The 21,054-nt window shown below is 41.8% G+C and overlaps 1 protein-coding gene across 4 annotated transcripts in view; it reads right to left on the reverse strand.

The window, feature by feature from the left end:
* Positions 1–3,673: 3,673 nt before the first annotated feature.
* The window catches only part of ZBTB44 (zinc finger and BTB domain containing 44), a 40,184-nt gene continuing 22,803 nt past the window's right edge, over positions 3,674–21,054 (reverse strand). For 3 of the 4 annotated variants that reach the window (XM_059488248.1, XM_059488247.1, XM_059488249.1), the window contains 4 exons: positions 20,036–20,120; positions 14,603–14,766; positions 10,877–11,177; positions 3,674–8,872 (listed from right to left, as the gene is read on the reverse strand). In XM_059488248.1, the coding sequence (XP_059344231.1) occupies positions 8,590–8,872; positions 10,877–11,177; positions 14,603–14,766; positions 20,036–20,120 (833 nt within the window). In that variant the 3' untranslated portion in view covers positions 3,674–8,589. The remainder of the gene's footprint in view (positions 8,873–10,876; positions 11,178–14,602; positions 14,767–20,035; positions 20,121–21,054) is intronic. The other variant, XM_059488250.1, reaches the window with a different exon arrangement.

The raw sequence follows: 21,054 nt of genomic DNA on the forward strand, positions 1-21,054 counted from the left end.
TTGACCAGGGCTGTGCTCACCTGGCAGGGAGGCTTCTCCTGCCCCCAGAGAATTTAAATGATCCATTTTACCTCTCATTTTCTGTCCTGCTGGAGGCACAAATGCCAGGGCCATGCTCACAGATCCCCTAGGCCCAAGGTGTTCTGAAAGGCATTCAGCACTGCAGACAGAAATGCTTCAAGCCACCAAATAATGAAGGACTTCATTTTGACATCAGTGAATTGTACCCAGTACTTACTCCACTTATGTTCCTTCATACTTAAAAGCAATCTGTTTGGAGCTGACATTGTTTTTTTCTTTAAAATAGTCTAGACAATGTCAGATTCTACAAAGAGAAAAAATGAAAATTACCAAAAATACCAAAGTACCACTATAATGAAGTATCAATGCTCCCTCCTAAAAAAAAAAAAAAAAAAAAAAAAAAAAAAAAAAAAAAGAAAACCCTTCAAGACCAGAAAATATAAAATATATCTGCTTCTTACAGTATCTTGTCTGTAAGTCCTGCCTCCCTGGGGAGGAGAAGCTTGTTTAGAGATGAGCATGGGATGGCAGGAAAACACATCTCTCATTCCCTCTCCAAAATCAAGAGAAGCTTGTAAGGGCTAAACCAGAGCAAAGCAAGGCTCTTGTTAGAGGTCTGGGCTTTTAACCCATTTATTTATTTCATCATTTCCCAGGAGCCAGCAGTACCAGCTGCTCCTGAGGGAAGCAGCAAGGAAGGAGTTGGTCAACTGCTGTTTTCACATGGTCATTGTTCAAAATTCCTTCTGGATTGTGTGTGCACCTTCAGGGGAGCAGGCAGCACTCTGTGAAGAAAAACTGTCACCTTCTGAGTGCTGGAGCTTTGCAAACCACAGATTTGGAGCACCTAGGGAGGCATGGGGAGCCCGGGAATGCAGTTTAGCCAGCTGCAGTGCATGCATTCCTGAAGACACTCCCACAGGAATCCAGTGGTGTTTGAAATGAGAGGGGTGTGTGTCAAAGCCAGGGCACAGCCACTCAACACTCAGTCACATTTAATTCATTAATTTCATAATTTGGATAGAAGAGATCAAACTTCAACAGGGAGGTAAAGGTTCAAGTGAGATACACAAATAGATGCCCTGTGAGTTGTTCTCTTATCTTCACCTGAGACCTTGTGAGTGAGACAAAGGCAGCTCATGCTCAAAGGCAATTAACTCAAGCCCTCAGAGTGGTTTTCAAACACACAGATCTCACTCGGGGTGTTTGTGGCCTATTTCTCAAGGATTTGTGAAAGGCAGCTAAGGAAATCAGGGCTCCTGGCAGTGACTCTGCTGTTCAAGCATGTTGGTGTGCCCTGAAAAGCTGCCAACAGACCCCAAACCCCACAGGAGTGCACCCCAACCTCGTGGCTGTAAGAAAGGCTCTGCCACGGGCACACCTCCCTGCTCTGCATGCTCAGGGTCTCACAGAAACCTCAGCTCTCACAGGGGTGATGTTACCTCACTCCTCTGGAGATGCAGCTTGAGGAAAGCTAAGAAGAAATAAGAAATGCATCCCAGAATTCAAAACCCTCTGATAACATACTGAAAGAAATGGATATTTTAGGTTTAATCCCAAGTGTAGTTTAAGGCAAGTTTTTTCTATTTTAGTTATCTCTCTTGCTCTGTTTGGAATCCATGCACATGAGCAACTGAAATTGTTTTATGTTTTGTGTTTTTACATCTCTCTTGTGAAGAACACCAGCATTTCAAAGAACACTTCCAACAAGTTAGAGAGGAGAAATAAAAAGGTGTTTGCATTGAAAATGTATTCATGCATAACCCCAGCCAGGTTTCTCTCAGCAGCTTCATTTTCCTGGGGATATCACTGGGTAGGAATGGAGCCCTGGGAGAACTCTCATCCCTGCTCTGCCACATTCTCAGTAGCTGAGTTTGGTCTTAGCTCAGACACTCTCCTCTAAGCAAAAGAAATAATCCTTTATTACTGTCAGGAATAAAATGCTGAATGCTCTAAGGAAGCCACACAAAAAGCTTCAATAGTGTGCACTTGCTTTGTTAAGGGTGGCTAAAAGGTGTTTCACACAAAATATATGGTTGTGCTTTGGAAAATCCTGCTCCAGTCACCAGCCCAGGCCTTGCCATCCATCCAGGGGTGCCTGTCCAGCTCTGGGTGCTGTGAATTCACAGCTCCACCATCCACTCATGTCTGTAAAATTCTTTCTCCTGTCCAGCTGAAGTCTGCTCAGCAGGACAGCCCAAGGCATTCTGCTTGCCCCTGTGACAGTGTTATCTTTTTATACTAAAAACTGCATGTACAATGTTTACAATCCCTTCCCAATACCTATCACCTGTGTTAGACAGTGAGCTTCTACTCGAAACCAATCTAAAAGTGCCACCATCACAGCAGAAGATGGAGGCCAAGAAGAAGAAGAAGGAGAAAGGCTGGACATGCCCAGATCCCTCCATCTTGCCCCCTGAACCTCCATTCTAAAAAACTCCCAAATCTACTTTTTCACCTCATGATAATTTCACTGTCATTCTACTTAATTTGTTTGTGGCTTGCAGATCTTCATCTAAGGTTGGTAACTTGCTCCATGGGTCATAATCAAACCCACAGGGGCATTTTGGGCTCTGTGCCAGGGTCTCTGGTAGGGGTCTGGGCTGTTCAGGACAGCCAGAGGGACGTCCTGGGTCCTGCCCAGCTCTGGGTGCTGTGTGTGCCTCTGCAGTCACCCAGAATTTACTGCTGACTCCAAATGTGACCTGGCTTCAACGAAATAAATTTCTGCTTTCTTGGGAGACCCAAGCCTCTGTCACACTGCATCCTGTCCAGGGCCCTCACCAGATGAGCTCCCTCTTCCAATTATGCTCGGGTTCAGACCCCTGTCCCAATTCATGTTCCTCAGTGAAAGGGGAACTTGGGATTTAGAAACTCTCCAGCCCATGAACTCTCTATGTTCATCATGGCTCCAGCTGCTCTGCACCAGAGAGAGCTTTTCCATTTTGTGCCTCACTCCTGTGTCAGACACTGAGCACAGTTTGGCAGCTGGTGTATCAATCACCCCAGCCTGCTTGTATTGAGCTCCTCAGCCAAGCACTTCCCAACCTGCCATTCTCCTGTTGATCCAGGATTGCAGCTCACTCACACAGGTGGGACTGCAGGAGGAAAGTGATTTTAAATGCCAGGGTTGTAGAACAGCAGAGACGGGTTTTGAGTCCCACACTCTGGGCTGTTTCAGGGCTCCTCTGAAGCTCACAGCTGCCACTGCAGTGACTGCCTACTGTACTTTAAACCCCTTCTGCTTTGGCTGATTTGATGAGGCTCCCCCTTGGCTTTCCATCAACATCACCCCAAGGAAAGCTGGCCCCAGCACTTTTGCAGAATGAGGTCTAAAGAGAACGTGAACAGAAGGCAATCTAACAGACAAAGGAAAATGAAACAGAAATGTGTGCTGTATTCTTTACTCATGTAACTTCTCCATCCATCTATTAATGTTAATTTTGTTTTAATCTACCTTTCTCCCAGGGACAGCTTCAGCACCAGTGAGTTCTCCCCATATCAGCTCTTTTGGGACTGGTTAAAAGCAAAGCTTTGAGAGAATGTGGCTCAAGGGACAGGGTTGGTTGCACCTTCTCACGGAAGGTCCAGGTTACTCTGCTGCACTGCACGGCAAACACTGCCAGAGTTAAATAACCACACAAAGCAAAGATATACTCCATAAAACATTAATATTTTAATGAAAAATCTTAGCTTCATATTTCTATCCAAAGACACTCAAAACTAGTTTTTCTCCCCCCTTAATTTTGACCTATCATGGGACCAGTTTGGAGATTTTTTTTTTGTATTTTGGAACTTTTTTTTTAAAGATTAAACAACCAGGCTAGCAAAAAGGTACCCAATACATACTTTTCTTATATCAAACAAGCTAGTATTTCAATACAATGTAACTATACAGAATATATACATTACACATATGATCACAAAGCAAACACTACAGGCTCAGAACAGAGTTGAAAAAACATGATATTCACATTGATTACAATAACTCTAAAAATGATTGTAACGTTGAAACGGCACTTAGTTTACAAAAAAAGTCACAAAAATATATATAGCCACCAAGAACTATGGTTCCTGAAAAATACTAATAGCCAGATAGTATTATATAAAATGTGAAGTGTATTTAAACATCGTATACATTAAAAAACAAAACCAAAACCCAAAACCAATTCTGTTAGGTCAATAAACATGCCAAGTAATCTAGCTGTGGCCAGCATCAACAAGAGAAGCTGTACTGAGGATGAGATGATGACTGATATACGGCTGGTGACTGGAGACTGGCACAGTTAAGGGGGTTTCACTGTTACTAAAATGCACAAAGAAGCCCAACAATAATTTAATTCACATTTTTTTTCCTCCAGCTTCCACTTTTCCCTCTTTGGGGTTTCACCACGGGCAGCACCTCGAGTGAAGGCACTGCAGAACAGAGCAAGGAAGCTGTCCAAGGACTCGGTGTAGCCAGGGTTACAGGTCAGAATATCAAAAGCATGCACAGCTAAATGACTGGTGAAACAAAATCACTCTTCTGGGGACTTCGGCAACCCTCAGGAAGACTGTAGGTACAGTTGCCACACAGGCTGGCAGCACCAGATTCCATTTTTTTTTTAGTGCAACCAGATTTGTAGCTGAGAGCTGTGGGACACGGAGTTACTGTGCTAGCACACGGAGTGAACAAAAATCCAGAGCAGTAAGTACTGTTGCACTAAAAAAATTCACATTTGTTTCTTTTATGGTACATTTCCTCAAATACTTGGAACCCACTCTATTTACCAGGTACCTCTGGTGTGGTGAAGTACTGTCCTGAACCCTCTTACCTGCCATCATCACGATGCTATGGGATTTATTATGTCTACAGTTGGAGATGAGAACCCTCCAAAACAGGATTTCACCTTGTAAGCAAAACTGGAACGTGAGCGGCCTGAATGAAAATCAGCTATTTGCCATTTTCTGATGGTGTGGAAGTTGCAATGGATTGGGAGCAGCAGGTGCTCCTCCATCTGAATTCTCTCATCCCTGCAGGGTGCACAAAGCTCCTGCTGGATTTGCATATAAAATGCTTCCTGGTTTGTCTCTGAGAGAGACCAGCACTCACCTCAGCCCTCCCACCCCAGGGCTGCAGGGTGGAACCAGCGACCAAGAAGTGCCTGAAGCCCTCATATAAAACCTTAAACCATAGCTTAAAAACAATAAAACTCCATCCCACAGGGGACATATAGGGATCATAGTCTTATAAAATATATCTGACTGCATTGGCAGCTATTACTTTTTTAAAAAGTTTAAATTCACATCTTTTCGACTCAGAATCCATGTGAAGCCAGAACCATTTCCAATACCCGAGTCTACTGATCTCTCAGTATGAGAGACTTGGCCGTGGTCTCTGTGAGCCTGACAACTGAACTCCAGCTGTGGGGACACCACTTGGGCTCACTCTGCTTGCAGCAGGAGGGCTGAACCACATCAGCCCTGACCCTTGTCTAGCAGACACAGAAATGAATACTAAATAATGGATTTTTTTTGGGAGGGAGGGAAAAAAAGTGAAGAAGAAATAAGAAAATGCATCCCAGAATTCAAAACCCTCTGATAATGTGCTGAAAGAAATGGATGCTTTAGGTTTAATCCCAAGTGTAGTTTAAGGCAAGTTTTTTCTGTTTTAGTTCTCTCTCTTGCTCTGTTTGGAATCCAAGCACAGGAGCAACAGAAATTGTTTGAAGATGTCCTGTGTTTTTACATCTCTCTTGTGAAGAACACCAGCATTTCAAAGAACTGAACACTTCCAACAAGCTTTAGAGAGGAGGAATAAAAAGGTGTTTGCATTTAAACCGTATTCATTTCTATGGAGAAAAGAGATATTAACAAGAAACAATTACAGACAGGAAAATTAACAAGTAAACTCAACCCTAAAGCAACCAAACAAAATCCTGCAAGAACTCTGTTCTTCCTCCAGTTGAACCAGATGGAAAAGTGAGAACTAAATTAAGATGTTACCCAGAAATTAGGAAGCTGAAAAGATAATGTGTAACACACAGTGCAATGAACAATGAACCCCAGGCCTTGCCTTGTACCTCGGTGTTAATGATCCTTATTTCTTTTCAAGGAAGAACAGATCAGAGTTGTAAAGTCTTTGTAACTTTCCCCTTTCTCTTTGGTATTCTGAAAGCAATTTGCCTTCTGACTCAAAATTTTAAGTCTTAAAATCCAATATCCAGGTATGTCTGTGGTGTATTTGTACCTTCTCACCAATGAACTCTTTAGTAAAATACTTCAGGAAGGGAAATGATCAGATTTTAATGATCAGATTATGTCTTCCACCTCATCCCTGACCACCTTTGATTATTACATCTCTGCAGTCAGGAAATGTGGTTTGGGTGAAGCACTGTTCAGAACATGACTCACAAAGGATTCTCATTTACCAGTGGAACATGTCAGGAAAAAGAGAAAACGCTGGGTTTGAGCTCAGTGTTGCAGCCCTCTAGGTCAGAACAAAGCTCAGCAAAAGGCTTTGTCTTGTCTCACTGGCTTCTCAGAGAAATCACAAGTGGAAGGGAAATGGTCTCTAAATCCAGCTCATCAGCAGGCACTGGGCTATTTCACAGCCCAGAAAAAGCATTTCTCCTTCAAGCCCTTTTAAGAAGCCTCACAAAGGTAGATATAATCAAGACTGAATTGCAGCACAGAAGTTCTTTGCAGCATGTTTCTAAAATACCCTTTGGATCTGGTGGAGAAACCTCATTCCAGCAACCTGGAAAGTACTTAAATCCCAACTGTTTTCACTCTATTTAACTAAAATATGTGGGTTTAACCTAAAAAGAGAAAAATTGCTGAAGTCACTGAAACCCTTTAAACACTTTCCAAAGGTCAATAAACTTTTTTCCTTACAAAAGCTGGCTATTAATAGAAAGAACTCAGTCTCAGAGAGTATCAGAGCTGCCTAGGCTGACTGAATACAAATTGATGTGCAATATAATACGACTTTTGTGTCTTCTGTTTCTTCAGGAGCAACCTTTCTCTATTGGTTTCATTTCCTCCTCATGTTTGCATAAAACAAATCCGGAAAATAACAGAAAATAGCAATTTACACAAACAAGACTCAAAACTAAGGGAGTAAATCATGCCTTTGGAATACTGAGATCAAGGAATACCTACTCACTCAGCACATCATCTGTAGGCCGTGGGCATTTGGCATCAAACACTGAGTTAACTTCAGAAGCTGTAAGAAAAATCACAAATCTCCTAATGTACTTCCTAATTTAGGTTTCAAAGCAGTACTTGAGCCCAAACAGGCTCGACCAAACAAGACTCACTGCTCTGAAAATCCCACACCCTCCATTTGTAGCTTTTTCTAAATATGGAAAAATGAAATTGCAAATATTTCAGTTTATTGCTTGCTTGAGCTGTGTGTGTAGCTGGAGTAATGGCCTTTAATAAACCGAGTTGGCAAGGATTTAAAGTGTTTTGAAACAGGAACAATTCATCATTGCTCTATAGGCTTTTTGTAAACAGCCCCCTGTTGGTTAGAAAGTTGTCCTTAGAGAGAATAAATTGCTTGTTTTATCCAAAACAGGCTAGTAAAAATCTCTGAAACTATACATACATATGTATAAACAAAAAAAAAAGTGCAATAATGCACAAAAGAGCTTATTTTTTCCAATCTGTAAACTCCCTCTAGCTAAATCTCAGATTAGTAAAAACACAGTGTGGGGAAATGATCAGAACTGCAAATAATCTGGCCAAGGTTTAAGAATTTCAGTTTGGGAAAACCTTCATTTTCCTTTGTGGTTCCCCATCTACAGACAGGTACAGTCAGGAGATATTTGTCAGGCTTGCATGGCTGAACACTTCTCCATCATTCCCAATTCCTGGTGCACCTTTAGACTTTCCATGCCCAGCCTCAGCAGAGCTGATGTGTTTAGGCTATTTGATCAAGCAGTTTCTAAAAGGACTGGAACAGAAGAAGTAGGAATACCTGGCATTCATCTGGGCTGGACAGGGATGTGTGTTTTGAAGAAGTGTGTGACTGTTCCTTTCAAAACCGCTCACCATTTCCAAGCACAGGGCACAGTAAGGGCTTTGAAAAACAGCAGGCACATATAGGAAGTGTCACTTCTTTATGCAGAAGATTAAAGCATCCACTCAAAACTAGTCAAAACTGTTCAGTCATGGTTTCCAATGCATCCTTTTGTTTATCATTTGAAAAAGGTTTCCTCTGATTTCTTTCCCTTAACCAGAGGGTCTGCAGAAGCAAGAGGAACTTAATGAGCTGCTCTAACTGTGGAAGAAGGAATAGTTAAAGTGATCTGAATCAGTTGTTCTTCTTTAGAAGTATATCACAGCTTCCATGATGTTCTGACAAGATCTTTTTTTGTGCAATCAGTCTTAAATATTTTCACAGAAGTGATCATTCAGTCATGAAAAATAACGTAACATCTGTCGCAGTTTTCAGTTTAAAGCGTAGCTTACAAAGTAAAAAGGGGAAAATCTCCCCACTTTTCGTTTAAAAAAATTAAATTAAAATGTACAGGACCAAACACAGGCACTTTCCAAAGAACAAAAATGAAACCAAACCATGAATTATTCGATAGTAATAGATGACAGCTCCGGTTTGGGAGGGTCACCCGCGGCTGCCTCAGCAGTGGTGTTAGTCTTTGGCTGCTCTGGCACATCTTCTTCCTTCTCTGCCAACCCACCCAGAGACCCCAAGGGGAAAGTGCTTTCACAATTCTGAGTAGATGACACCTGTGAAATGACAGGCATTTGGACAGAAGAGTTGCTCTCAAAGCCATGCTCCCCTAGCTCATACTGCCCGAGGGTCTCCTCTTGTTCCTGGTTTAAGTAGTCCGGTACTAGGAAGTCACTGCAGGAGGGGTAAAGGACAGAAGACAAATGTCATTTCTCACACCATGGTAGCAGCTCCATCGCACAAGCATTGACAGAGAACAAAGGAACTCATTTCACATTGGCCAAGATCATGGCACTGACATACCCCACTAAGCACCATCACCTGCTTCTCATTTCCACACACACAGAATTTATTCAGTGGCATCTATTTCACATCTGTATTTCCTACACAGCAACTTCTTATGATTAGATTGTATCACCTTGATGAGAAGGCAAGTTAATGTCTGGAACACATTTGGCACTGCAAACCTCATTGAAAAAAAAGGGAGCACTCAGGCTTTAAAAATAGAAACAAAAATGAGTTCAGCACTGGCAAAATGTGGCCCTTTCCATGTCTGAGGTACAACATCCCCCAGAGCAGCAGCAGGACTTCCCTGTGAGTGGGCAGGCTGGAACCAGGGGCACAGGTGGGGCAGCTGAAGGCAGAGGGAGCTGCCAGCTGCACTGGGGGTGTGATCCTGACATGTATCACACTCCTGAGAAAAGTATGGACTTGCACTTCCTTCCCCTTTTAATCCTTCCTGGACAACTCTTGTGCTATGCGCTCTTAACAGCTGAGGGCTGAGTGGATCCAAAGAAAACCTACCAAATGCTCCAGTTGTACTTTCAGAGCATGAGGACATAATGGAAATAAATTTCTTTGCAAGTTTTCAGCACCACACATGAAGTTTGTCTTGAGACAAGTATATACATGTATTACATATATGCACATTTGTATGCTTTGGTTCACCTGGCAATGCCTCAGTTAAAAGAAATCCTTAAAGGACAGAAGCATTCACTGCTCCAACCCCAACTCTGCTAAACCTCATGATTGTCAAATCAGACTGAAGGAAGGGCTACAGGCAACTTAAATCACACCCTTTAGTGTGACTTTAATTTGCTGACAACAATGCAGTGCTTACCACAATCAGGGCATCACCCTCAGAGTGTTTGCTCCAGTTTTGGCACAAGAGCCAAGAACAAGAACTGTGTAAGCCCTCAGATATGAAGCACTTGTACTTTTAAACAATATTCTGCTGAAAGAACAGCCACTGGCTTTCCTGCTTTGTTTTTCAATCTTTTTCATCCTACGTCACTTCTGAGTTAATCAAATAGAACAAAATACTCAAATGTTTTTATGGGAAGAAGAATAATGTCTGGAAATCAGGAGGGGTGGGATTGTGATGCTGTAACATTCAGAACATTGCATTTTTTGCATTGCTGAAGGCAGATGACTTACACACAGCAAGCTGCACTCTCTCTATGGATTTATGAGCTGGAAGATCTTCCTGTCTTCAATTTCTCTCATCCAACTTTTGTATTTTCTATCTCAAATTCCAACAATTATATTTATATCAATGAGAGAACACAGTGCTTGTCTGATACCTCAGAACTCTTTTAATAGTCTTTAGCAGTGCATTTGTGAGATATGCCAAGTCTTTGGTGCCCTGATAAAAAATGTCCAAGTGGCCCTTACTATTTCCAAACCCATTAGTCTAACCATTTAGTAATGTTATCTAGAAAATGAGAAAGGAGAAGGTCTGGAGTCATGCAATCTTTCCACAGAAGTTGGAAGTCTGTGCCCTATGAAAGTGAACAGGCTACATACAAGATTTTGAAAAGCAAATCAATATAAAATCACCAATACTGTAGGACAGAACACTGTGGCTTCACACCATTGGCCTGGCCATAGGTACTAGTGAAAAGAGAAATTAAATAACCCAGAACCAGCCTCTGCATATCACTGGATTCTTCAGTAGCCTCCTATATAGCTCCCATGCTGTAAGACAGATCAGATACAACAGAAGAGTGGAGCAGGAATCAATCTGACTGGAATTAGCTGGCAGCCTGATGAGAGGCACAGCAGGCTGCCCTGAAAGCAGGAAATGATGATCTAAGGAAAAAAAAAAAAAAAAGGAAAAAAAAAAGAAAAAAAAGAAAAAAGCAAGTTTCCCTGTTAGGTTTTTGCTGTGCACCTCACCTGCTCTGGAAGTAGTTTGCTAGCTCTGACGCTTCATGGTTCAAGCTCCTCAGGTGAACGATTAAATTTCCAGAGTTGGTGAACATGGCGCCGCATGTTTTGCACTCGTAAATCCGAGGCTTGCGGATAATGTGCCGGGAAACCCGCATGTGGTGTTTATATTCCCCGAAGGAAGTGAAAGTGGCACTACATATCTGGCACCGGAAACAGCGTTTACCTTCGTGCTTCAGGCGATGCATCTTGAGCGAGTAAGCGCGGGTGAACTTTTTCCCACAGCGGTCACACTGAAAGGGTTTAATGCCTGCGGGAGAGAGCACAAACACGTTCACCTGGGGAGCCAGGGCACAATCCTCCCCAGACAGCAGCTCTAGGTGCTCACAGCAAAGCCCTGCTTGAGGAAGAGATTCTCTGTTAACAATTAGAGCAGAGCTGTACTCCCTCAGAAACCATCTCCAGGAAATCTCAGGTGTAAGAGCCGAAATGGGGGATGTGGGACTCCAGGCAGCTCTCCAAAATGCAGTTTATTGTATCCAAAATGCAGTTTATTGTATACAAAATCCAGTTTATTCCATCCAAAACGTTACAGCAGTCCAGGGTGGTGGGTGACAGAGCTGTGCCTACAGCTGTCAGCTCCAGCTGCAGGCAGGCCTAGAAACCTGCATCCCTCATTCAGGCTCTTACTAATGGTGCCCCACGTTGGGCGCCACTGTAAGAGCCGAAATGGGGGATGTGGGACTCCAGGGGCTCTCCAAAATGCAGTTTATTGTATCCAAAATGCAAATTATTGTATCCAAAATGCAGTTTATTGTATCCAAAATGCAAATTATTGTATCCAAAATGCAGTTTATTGTATACAAAATCCAGTTTATTACATCCAAGAGTTACAGCAGTCCAGGGTGGTGGGTGACAGAGCTGTGCCCACAGCTGTCAGCTCCAGCTGCAGGCAGGCCTGGAGACCCTTTGGTTTTGGTTACATTGCATTATATACTTTTCTTTTGGTTACATTGCATTATATCATTTTCTTTGCTGAGCACCTTAATACAGCAGAACCAATCTATACCTTAACTTTTATCTATAGCCTATCATAACTACTGTAATTACCATATTCATGTTACTGTTCTCCAATCACTAAAAGTTAGTACATTACAGTTTAAGCTAGAAGTTGTTTTTCAGTTTTCTTGCAGTGGAAAATTCTGAGACCTTTTTTCTACTTGTAACTTTGCTGACTTGTTTGCCTGTGCTCTCTTCCTGCTTGGTAAAAACATCTTCTTGTTTGGGGTGGGTTTATCCTTTGCTCTAAGCCATAAAAACCCCTTCTAACCAACACACCCTTTGGCTCCTTGGTTATCCAGTAAGACTGGCTCAGCAATTCTTTTCTTCTATATCAAAACTTGCTTCCATCTCTATTCCTTAATTTTAAAATCTTTCTGTCAAGCACACATATCTGTGAGACTTTCTTGTCAAACTTTCATCCTTCCCATCACTCATGGCTGTGTCCTGTCCTGAGCTCTTTCCCCACAGTTTAAATGAGCTCAAGCCCCTGTGGATTAAAGATCCCCAGGTGTGGGAATTTATAAAATCAAGGGTTTTGGGAAAGCTGCAAAAGGCAGGCTTCAGAGACAGCAGAACTGAGATTAGAGCTGATAGCATCTTCCCATTGCCATAACCCTGTAATGAAACTGATACTAAAAAATAAACCAGCTCAGAGCACGTTCCTCCTCAGTCCTGTCCCATTTGTGATTTGTACAGAGCTTCCAACCAGCAACACCCAGGCACAGCCACAAGGCCCTGATGCTGCAGCCATCTCCTGTGCCTTTGAACTCCTTTGATCTCGGCAGATTCTTGTGCCAGACTGGTTCCCAACAATGCAATTATCAGCCTACCCTTAATTGCAATGTTTTTTTTCTGGCTGCCTTTGGCCTCAGAGAAGTGTTCTGGCAAGGGGACTGTGCACAGGGACGCCCCTGTAATGCAGCAGGAATGGTGATAAAAGGGGCAGTAGGAGCCTTTATATTGCGTGGGAACCTTGCTGCACAAGGATTTTCGGCAACTTTGCATGACAGACAGCTCTCTAAGATAGCAGAGCTTCATGCCTCTCATTTTTTCCTTGTATTAATTTAGAATTTCTTTTCTTGTATTAATTCTAGAAATTCAATTCCTAATTAATTTTTCATTTCTTACCCTAAAACATGTGAGCTCTGCAACATGTTGGAGTGGCTGAGTGTTTAATCACACAAACAGTACTATTACAACATAAAAGTCTGAGTCACCAAAACCTTAGGATTTAATAAAAAGTGTGAACTGCAGAAAGTGGGAAAATCCAAACATGAGGTTAAGAATCTGGAATATGGAGCTCTATTCATAATAGGGCTGTCAAGGAATAAAAAAGATTTTCTCAAAAGGCTGAATGTGCATCAGCCCTGGCTGTTAATTCCCCCAGTCTTTCACTCTGCTTTCCTTACTTTCAAAGCAGGAGGTGAACTTTTAATTGAGGGCTTTTAGACAGAGAAAGCTGTAGTTAAGGTTACACTGCAATGCCCTGTTAAGCATGTGAAAACAAGTTAATAAACTGGAATATGGTCTGGTGGAGCTCAAACTTTTCATGCTTTCCTAGTGTCCAAGGGCACCTATTTCCTCTGGTAGCTTGAGGGAAATCTCTTTAGCCATTTTACTCATGTGAAAACACTTTCAACATTTACAAGCTTTGAGAGTTCTTTTGCATGTTAATTATTCTAAACCAGCTATTCAAAGCTCTCCCAGCTTTACCCAGGGGTTGTCAGGTGGACCAGAGATGCTTTGCTGTCAGATTTTAACAACAGGCTTGGGATCATTTTGCACCTGATATGCCCACAGAATTTCCTTTTTCAAATATTAAACACATATCTGGCTATTTTGCTTGAAAGGATTTGACAAATAATTATTGACAGGGGAAAAATTACACTTTGTCAGTTGTGTCTGCCCTGTCCCAGAATGGTTCAGCCTCTGTGTGCAGTAAGAGTCAGACTCAAACCAGGAGATGCTAAACCATGAGACTTAGTGGCCAAATGCAAAAACCCTTCAATATTCCCTTTATTCCCTCAAATGTCAATGTTATTGCCACATAATGCTGACAAGTCTTGAAAACACCAATAGCAAAGACATTGGGGAGTTCATGCTTGGTTAGAAACCAAAATTAATTTGGGGACCCAGGTCCAGAGGAGGCATTCCCATAAACCTTTGGCTGCCTGTGCTACCTGCAGGAGCTAAATTGATAATCAAACCAATTCAGTTGTCCTACAATCCTTCCAAAAAGTCTGAGATCCAAAGGCATACAACCTCCTAAAATGCAAGGACACAGATAGATAATATTTTCTTATGCAGAAAGGAGACTCTGCAAGTCTGCTCTGAAACACAGCAGGGAATTGCAACATGGCAGAGGAAGAATTTCAATCTATTTCTTTAGTGCAATACAAGGGCCAAGTATATTTTATTTCATCTCAGATCTTTTTCAGGAAAATTACTTATTCTGATGAGTTGCAGGCAATCAGGTTTTTTTCAGTCCACACAAATGCTGATTATCCACGAGCACAACTATCAGTCAGACTCCAGGGATCAAAACAACCATTCAACGACAGCCTCTACCCAATCTTTCTGAAATCAACTCTCAAGCACTTGGCAGGTGAGTGAAAAAGCTGCATTATTACAAGGCTGTGAGTCAGGAATTGGGGGAGCAGGGCTGTTTCTCACCTGAGTGGATGAGCATGTGTTGTTTCAGGTTCTGGATGCGGGTGAAGCGCACCCCGCACGTGGGACACTGGAAGGGTCTGTCGGGACCGTTGGGGCTGGGCCTCTCTGTGCTGCTGGTGGAAGGAGCAATGTAGAGTTGGTAGGGGTACTGAACGTTCTCCAGACTACAAAGAAAAAAGGCATTCATTTATAAAACCAGCCAAGAAGCCTCCTCTGCAAAAATCGGAACCTTGAGGGCTTTTGTGGGAGAAGGAAGAGATTGGCACGTCACATTTCTGCTGAAATCTCATTTATTCTGGAAATCTCTGGGTCTGTAGCAATGTGTCTGATCTGCACCTGAAATCTTACAGTCACTGACTCTGCACATCTGAGCACACCCAGGGAATAAGCTCAGAATTCTGTTTCTCTGGGCCTGAGCACAACTGCAAGCTGAACTGAATGTTATTTTCCAGGCATGGGCATTTTCTCCAGCACATCGATGACTTGCAATCACTAAACAGTCCCTGAGGAAGAGTTTATAGAGCTGAGCAAATGAAAAGCAAAGGAGTATTTTGCAGCTTCAGTGATATTTACAAATGAAATTAAAGCCAATTAATTTTTCATCTCAATCCAAGCTCCATCAACAAATACTAGCATCTACAATTGCATATTTCTTAGTTTAAAATATTAATCTAATGAAGCAATACTTGCTCCTTGTCTGATTCAAAGAGCTCCAGTGCTGTGTTTAAAGAACAGCACATGAACTGCAATGAGGAACAATTTAACTTTCAAAGTAATTTATTTAAAACTGACTAATTGCTCCTCCATAGCCTCCAGCTGCAAACTGTTTAAGGGAACTATAGTGCTCTAATCCAAGTCCTCTGGCAAGGAGCTTGCTAAAGGACACAGTGAAATAGGAACAGATCTGCTGGTACAAACAGGGTTTGCATTACCTGGGGTTTCCCTTCCCTGAGCATTAAAATCTGTATTTTTGGTGAAATTGCCATTTCAGCTGCTCCCAGCCTGCTGAAAGATCAGCCATCAGTGGCAGCAGGGAACTGCTCTGACCCTGGTTGTTCACAACACATTGCAACCTGAGCTTTACTAAAGTGAAATTCTGAAATGCCCTGACAAAAGATGCAATGGTGCCTCCTCACAGTCAGAAAGTTTTCCTAACTGAGGAAATCCTTCTGCTGCTCTGCCTCCCCCTCAGGCCTAGAGGGCTGGGATCAGGGTAATGCTGGATTTGGGGGGTTCTTACACTCACACAAAATGAAACATGCACTTTGCACAAAGACATTTTCCTAGGCATCATACAAAAATTCACAAAACAGCTCAGCACAGAAGGGGAAGAACCAGGATCATCTCTTTAAAATCAACACTTAAACTGTCTTTACTGTGGAAAAGGATGGAACTACAACTGCGAGGACAGGGGGGATCTGAATTCTGAGTGCAGAATTCTCAGCAGCCAAAGTTCCAGTTATAAAATTTATCTGGAGAGAGAGCACCAGGTATCTCTTGATACACACAGGATTAAAGGGTTTCCTGTAGAGTTTAGTATCACTCAGTCTGTAAAACCCTAAGGATTTCTGACCTCACATGGCACTGGAGGAAGATTTGCACTAAAGAAGACATTTTCTTGTCCTTGACTTTTTATACACAGTAGGGTCCCAGAGCTGTGGAAAACAGAGATGTGACGGATTGGTGATCTGTGATAAAGGGAATATTTGCAAGAGCAAAGTCACTAGCTCCTGTCCTGGGCCTGGCAGAATGGAGTTCTCTGCCATTTTGGGGTCTAAAAAACATCAACTGAAGCTTTTTGAAATAAATGAGAGCATTTTAAACACAGGTTCTGATTTTTCTAACCAAATTCCTGACCAAGCCTGGCACTCTGCTTCCTTTTTTATACATGCAGTGTGCTCAAATAAGAATAACATTTGGGTTTTGTGACAACAAAGAATTTCATCTTCTGACAAGTTCCTTAGGTGCTGCCTCCCTCAGTGCTGTGGTAGGGGACTGTGAGGAGGAGGCACAGGCACCTTGTGCTGCTGGAGCTTTCTCAGGAGACACCCAAAGTAGGGCAGCAGAGCTCTCCTTTTGTTTCCAGCTCAGGAGCCAGAGCTGAGCTCTCCTTTTGTTTCCAGCTCTCTTGGGCTCACTCACCCTCCACGCCTGTGCTGGTGCCACCTCATCCCCTGGAGAAGTGTTATGGGCACAGCTCCACAGAAGAAATTGAAATTAAAGCCTGGTTTTTTAATTCATCCATCTTTCATGGTGAGGAGGGCTGATTAAAGCAGATGCAGTGGGAATCAGAGGCTCCCCAGCTATCAGTGCCTGGCTTGTCTTTTCCCGTGCTCACACTGCCAGCAGGGTGAAATACCTATTTGGTGACATAACTTAGCACCATGAAGAGATTCTATTTGAAACATTATTAGATTTTCTCTCCCCTGCTTCTTTTTCCCTTCACATTTACTTAATTTTCCACGACTTGCAATTTGTGATCAATATGGCATTTAACAGCTGAGATTTGCCTGACATCTCCAAGAACTTCTGCACGTAGAGAGAGAGGTTTCAAATGTTGTCACTGAAATATCCTACTTGCACTTTTTCTCCTGAGATTATTTACATATTTAACTACGCAGAGCTAAACTCTGACAAACATGAATTCCAGGTTCACTGGCATTTTGGTAATGCCCATTATTTGCAAATAACTGTTATTTTAGAGAAGTGGAGATTCTCGTTCTATTGGATCAGAGATACTTTTTATAACTTTAATAAATGAACAATTCCTTTTGAAGTGCAGCCACAAACTGATATAGAGACCAACTGTTAAAGCAGGCAAGATTAGAAAAGTGACATAACTTAGCACCATGAAAATATTCTATTTGAAACATTATTAGATTTTCTCTCCCCTGCTTCTTTTTCCCCCACATTTACTTAATTTTTTTGCAATTTGTGATCAATATGGCATTTAACAGCTGAGATTTGCCTGACATCTCCAAGAACTTCTGCACATAGAGAGAGAGAGGTTTCAAATGTTGTCACTGAAATATCCTACTTGCACTTTTTCTTCTTTTCACCCTGAGATTATTTACATATTTAACTATGCAGAACTGAACTCTGACAAACATGAATTCCAGGTTCACTGGCATTTTGGTAATGTTCATTATTTGCAAATAACTGTTATTTTAGAGAAGTGGAGATTCTCATTCTATTGGATCAGAGAGACTTTTTATAACTTTAATAAATGAGCAATTCCTTTTGAAGTGCAGCCACAAACTGATACAGACACCAAGATTAGAAAAGTGTGTAACAATCCAAATGTGAAATACCAGAGAAGGAATAGATGAGACTTCACTGAACAATAATTTTAATCCTTAACAGACTCCTGTGTGCCTATTAAGCTGACAACAATTACATGTGACCTACTGTTTATGAAACACTGATTATGCAGGAGGCCAAATTAATGATGTTAATTATTTAAGACAGAAACTCAAGAGATAAGACATCTTAGTTTTTGAAATGTTTATGATTCTTCCACAGTGACATGGATGAAATATTGAGAGGCTTTTAGAGGGACTGGGCTTTTGCTTTGTTTTAGAAATAGAAATGTAATATATTACATTTATTAATATAATAAATGCTTATTACAACATACATTTTTCAATATTAGTTTGCACTGGGCACACACAACTGATTTTGACATTTTGAGAATTTCCAGTGGTAAAGAAATGTACAACCTGGAGTTAAAGGTGCAGGAAACATTCAGTTTGGGAAGGAAATTTTCTCCATCTGTACAATGTATTGATTGGCTTTTTTCTGATTCAGCTAGAGAAACATGTTTTACTTTATTCAGAATTTTTATGCACCCAAAACTGTGTGCCCAAATTGCTGCACAGTGGACAACAATCCATATTTATTGGCTGCTGTGTCCATCCCATGCTTGAAATGGGAATTTAAGTCATGCTTGAAGGGCTGTCCCAGTGTATTTGAAAGCACTGACAAGACAAATACAAACCCCTGAAAGGAAACTGCTCAGGTCTTGGAAGCACCATTTTAAACTTTTAGCTGGTTCTTGCAATCAGAACATTCTTGACACTTTCATTTGAATTTATAAGATAAATCACTTGGTAGAAAATTTTAGTTCTGGAGTCTGAAATCCCCTTGACTCTCAGTTCACTTGTAGCTATTGAAACAAAGCAAATTCTACTTAATTTTCCTGATACTTCTGTCACTCTGAGACTAATTATTCTCAAACTGGAGCATAAACTAAGGTAAATATTCTTTCCTTCTCTGCATGTAGGAGATATTTTAGTGGGAATTTTCAGTGTGTTTAAAGAATTTTTTATCTTTTGAGTTTTCTATGCAATTTGTGCTGAAGCTCTGCAGTTTTATAGGAAATTTCTGAAATAATCCACTGCTGAAAATATGTGTGCCACTTGACATCAGAATTACAGGTTTCAAAGCCTGGATTAGTTCAAGTGCAACATGTGCTCCTACTATTAATTCAACCCTTAAGTGCTGGGTGTTATTTTTATACTCAGGTTTGTTAGCAGATAGATAAAATCTTCCATGTCATCCAAAAAGTCTTATCTAAGCAGTTATTTTCCCTTTTTAAGAGAAGTGGGACAGATTTGAGATGGAAATGACAGGAAATATTTTATGAGCTATGAAAATGCAGCTTTTGGTTATTATCCCTATAGGGAGCTTCTCTTGACACAATTTCTGCAACAGCTTCCAAAGGTTCACACTTCTTCCTCAGATTTACTTGTCTTACAAACCCCAGTTTGGAAAAATGTGCTGAGAGAGGGGAGAGCTCAGCACTGGAAGTCAGAGGAGCTGAGAGCAGCCCTGTGTGCCATGCTGGGTACCTCACTTGGCTCTAACAGAACCATGATGTCTCTTTGACCAAACAGACCCAGTTCAGTTTGGGTTTCTCTGCCAACCTTCCCTTATAAGGGATTCCCTTAATAAATCACTCAGCTCAGCACAGCAAAAGCCTGCTAAATATTTACAGCAAGTGCCACACAGCATCTTGGTAAGAACTACAGGCAGAAAGTTTGGGGGAAGAGATTTAAGGCTGCTCTGCCTCTCCTGTGGCTTGCAGTAGTGAGGTCTGTTGAAGTCAGGCCTTGTTTTCAGTTGTTTCACGTAGAGGTTTAATTAAAATTTATTAACACAGAGCAATGGTGAAGAAACAGCAAGAACAGGACTATCTTTCTTCACCAGTGCTGCCTGGAAATAAACAGGAACCAAAAAGCACCGAGTAAGCAGATTGTGACTTTCATCACCTACATTCTCCTAAAGCATCTGCCCCTCCAGGCACTGATTGTACTTTGATCAACACGCAGAACTCAATGTAGGAACAACTAAACATTGTGGGATTAAGGCTGGGGAGGTTCATTACAGCACCCACTTGGTGCAGAACACTTTGCACACCAGGTTGGTACATACCGATCATCGTCGTCTGCATGAGCGTTGGTGCCAGAGGTGCTCTGGAGTGTGGGCAGTCCCTCTGTAACCCCCTCATCTATGGAGCCTAGGCAAAGAAAAAAGGGCAATTTAATGGAAATAACTGCTCAGAAAGGGTTGGGGGGCAGGTAAATACACATCAAGGTTGCTTTCTCAAATCTCTGATAGACACTGATAGCTGGGTGATAAGATAATAAAAGTGCCTTGGGAAAGTCATTTACAACACCCAGAAGCAACTTGTTCCAAATCAGCTGCTCTCTGCACAGATTACCCAGTGAATTGACAATTCAATAAGGGCACATATTTGGTACACCTAGAAAATGGAAATGTTAAATACAGCCAGTTTTCAAAACATATCCAGTACCAGCACTGAAAAGCAGAAATGTTACATTCACCTAAAGGGACGATTTTGTCAATTTTTCAAGACTTCCTGAGCAATAAAGAGTTCAAACCTGCCACACTAAATGGCTTTTGTGGTCCAAATCATCCATAAATATATTAACTGATAATGTCTTCATTTATTGATAAGCAGCTGAGACAGGAAGAGCCCTCTGGGAAATCAGAAATGCAACACAAAAAAGACAAAACAGCTGTTTGTTAGAGAAATGTACAAACAAAACCACTCCAGAGCTCTGGGGCAAATGTGGCTCAAGCGGCTTGGGGAACAGAATCCAAGGAAACAGAGCACTAAAACAAACCCACACCTTCATTCAGTGATGGCTCATCTCTCATCAGCTCCAGAGTTTGGTCAAGCAGCCCCTGGATGTCCCCACTAAATTCATGGGACACGAGATGGGGAAGGAGATTTCTCTCCCTAAACCTTGAGGACAAGCAGAGTGCAGGACAGTGCTACGAGCTCCTCTGGCTGCTGGGGTGAAATAATTCTAAGAGAGGGCTACAGGAAAAACCTGAATTTGGGGACCCTAAAGGGCACCAGAAAAATCAAGTAGAATTAGGTGTACACTGGCAAATGTCAGAGAAATGCAGCACTAAAAGTGCAA

This window comes from Ammospiza nelsoni, chromosome 24, assembly GCF_027579445.1.
Source record: "Ammospiza nelsoni isolate bAmmNel1 chromosome 24, bAmmNel1.pri, whole genome shotgun sequence".
NCBI lineage: Eukaryota > Metazoa > Chordata > Aves > Passeriformes > Passerellidae > Ammospiza > Ammospiza nelsoni.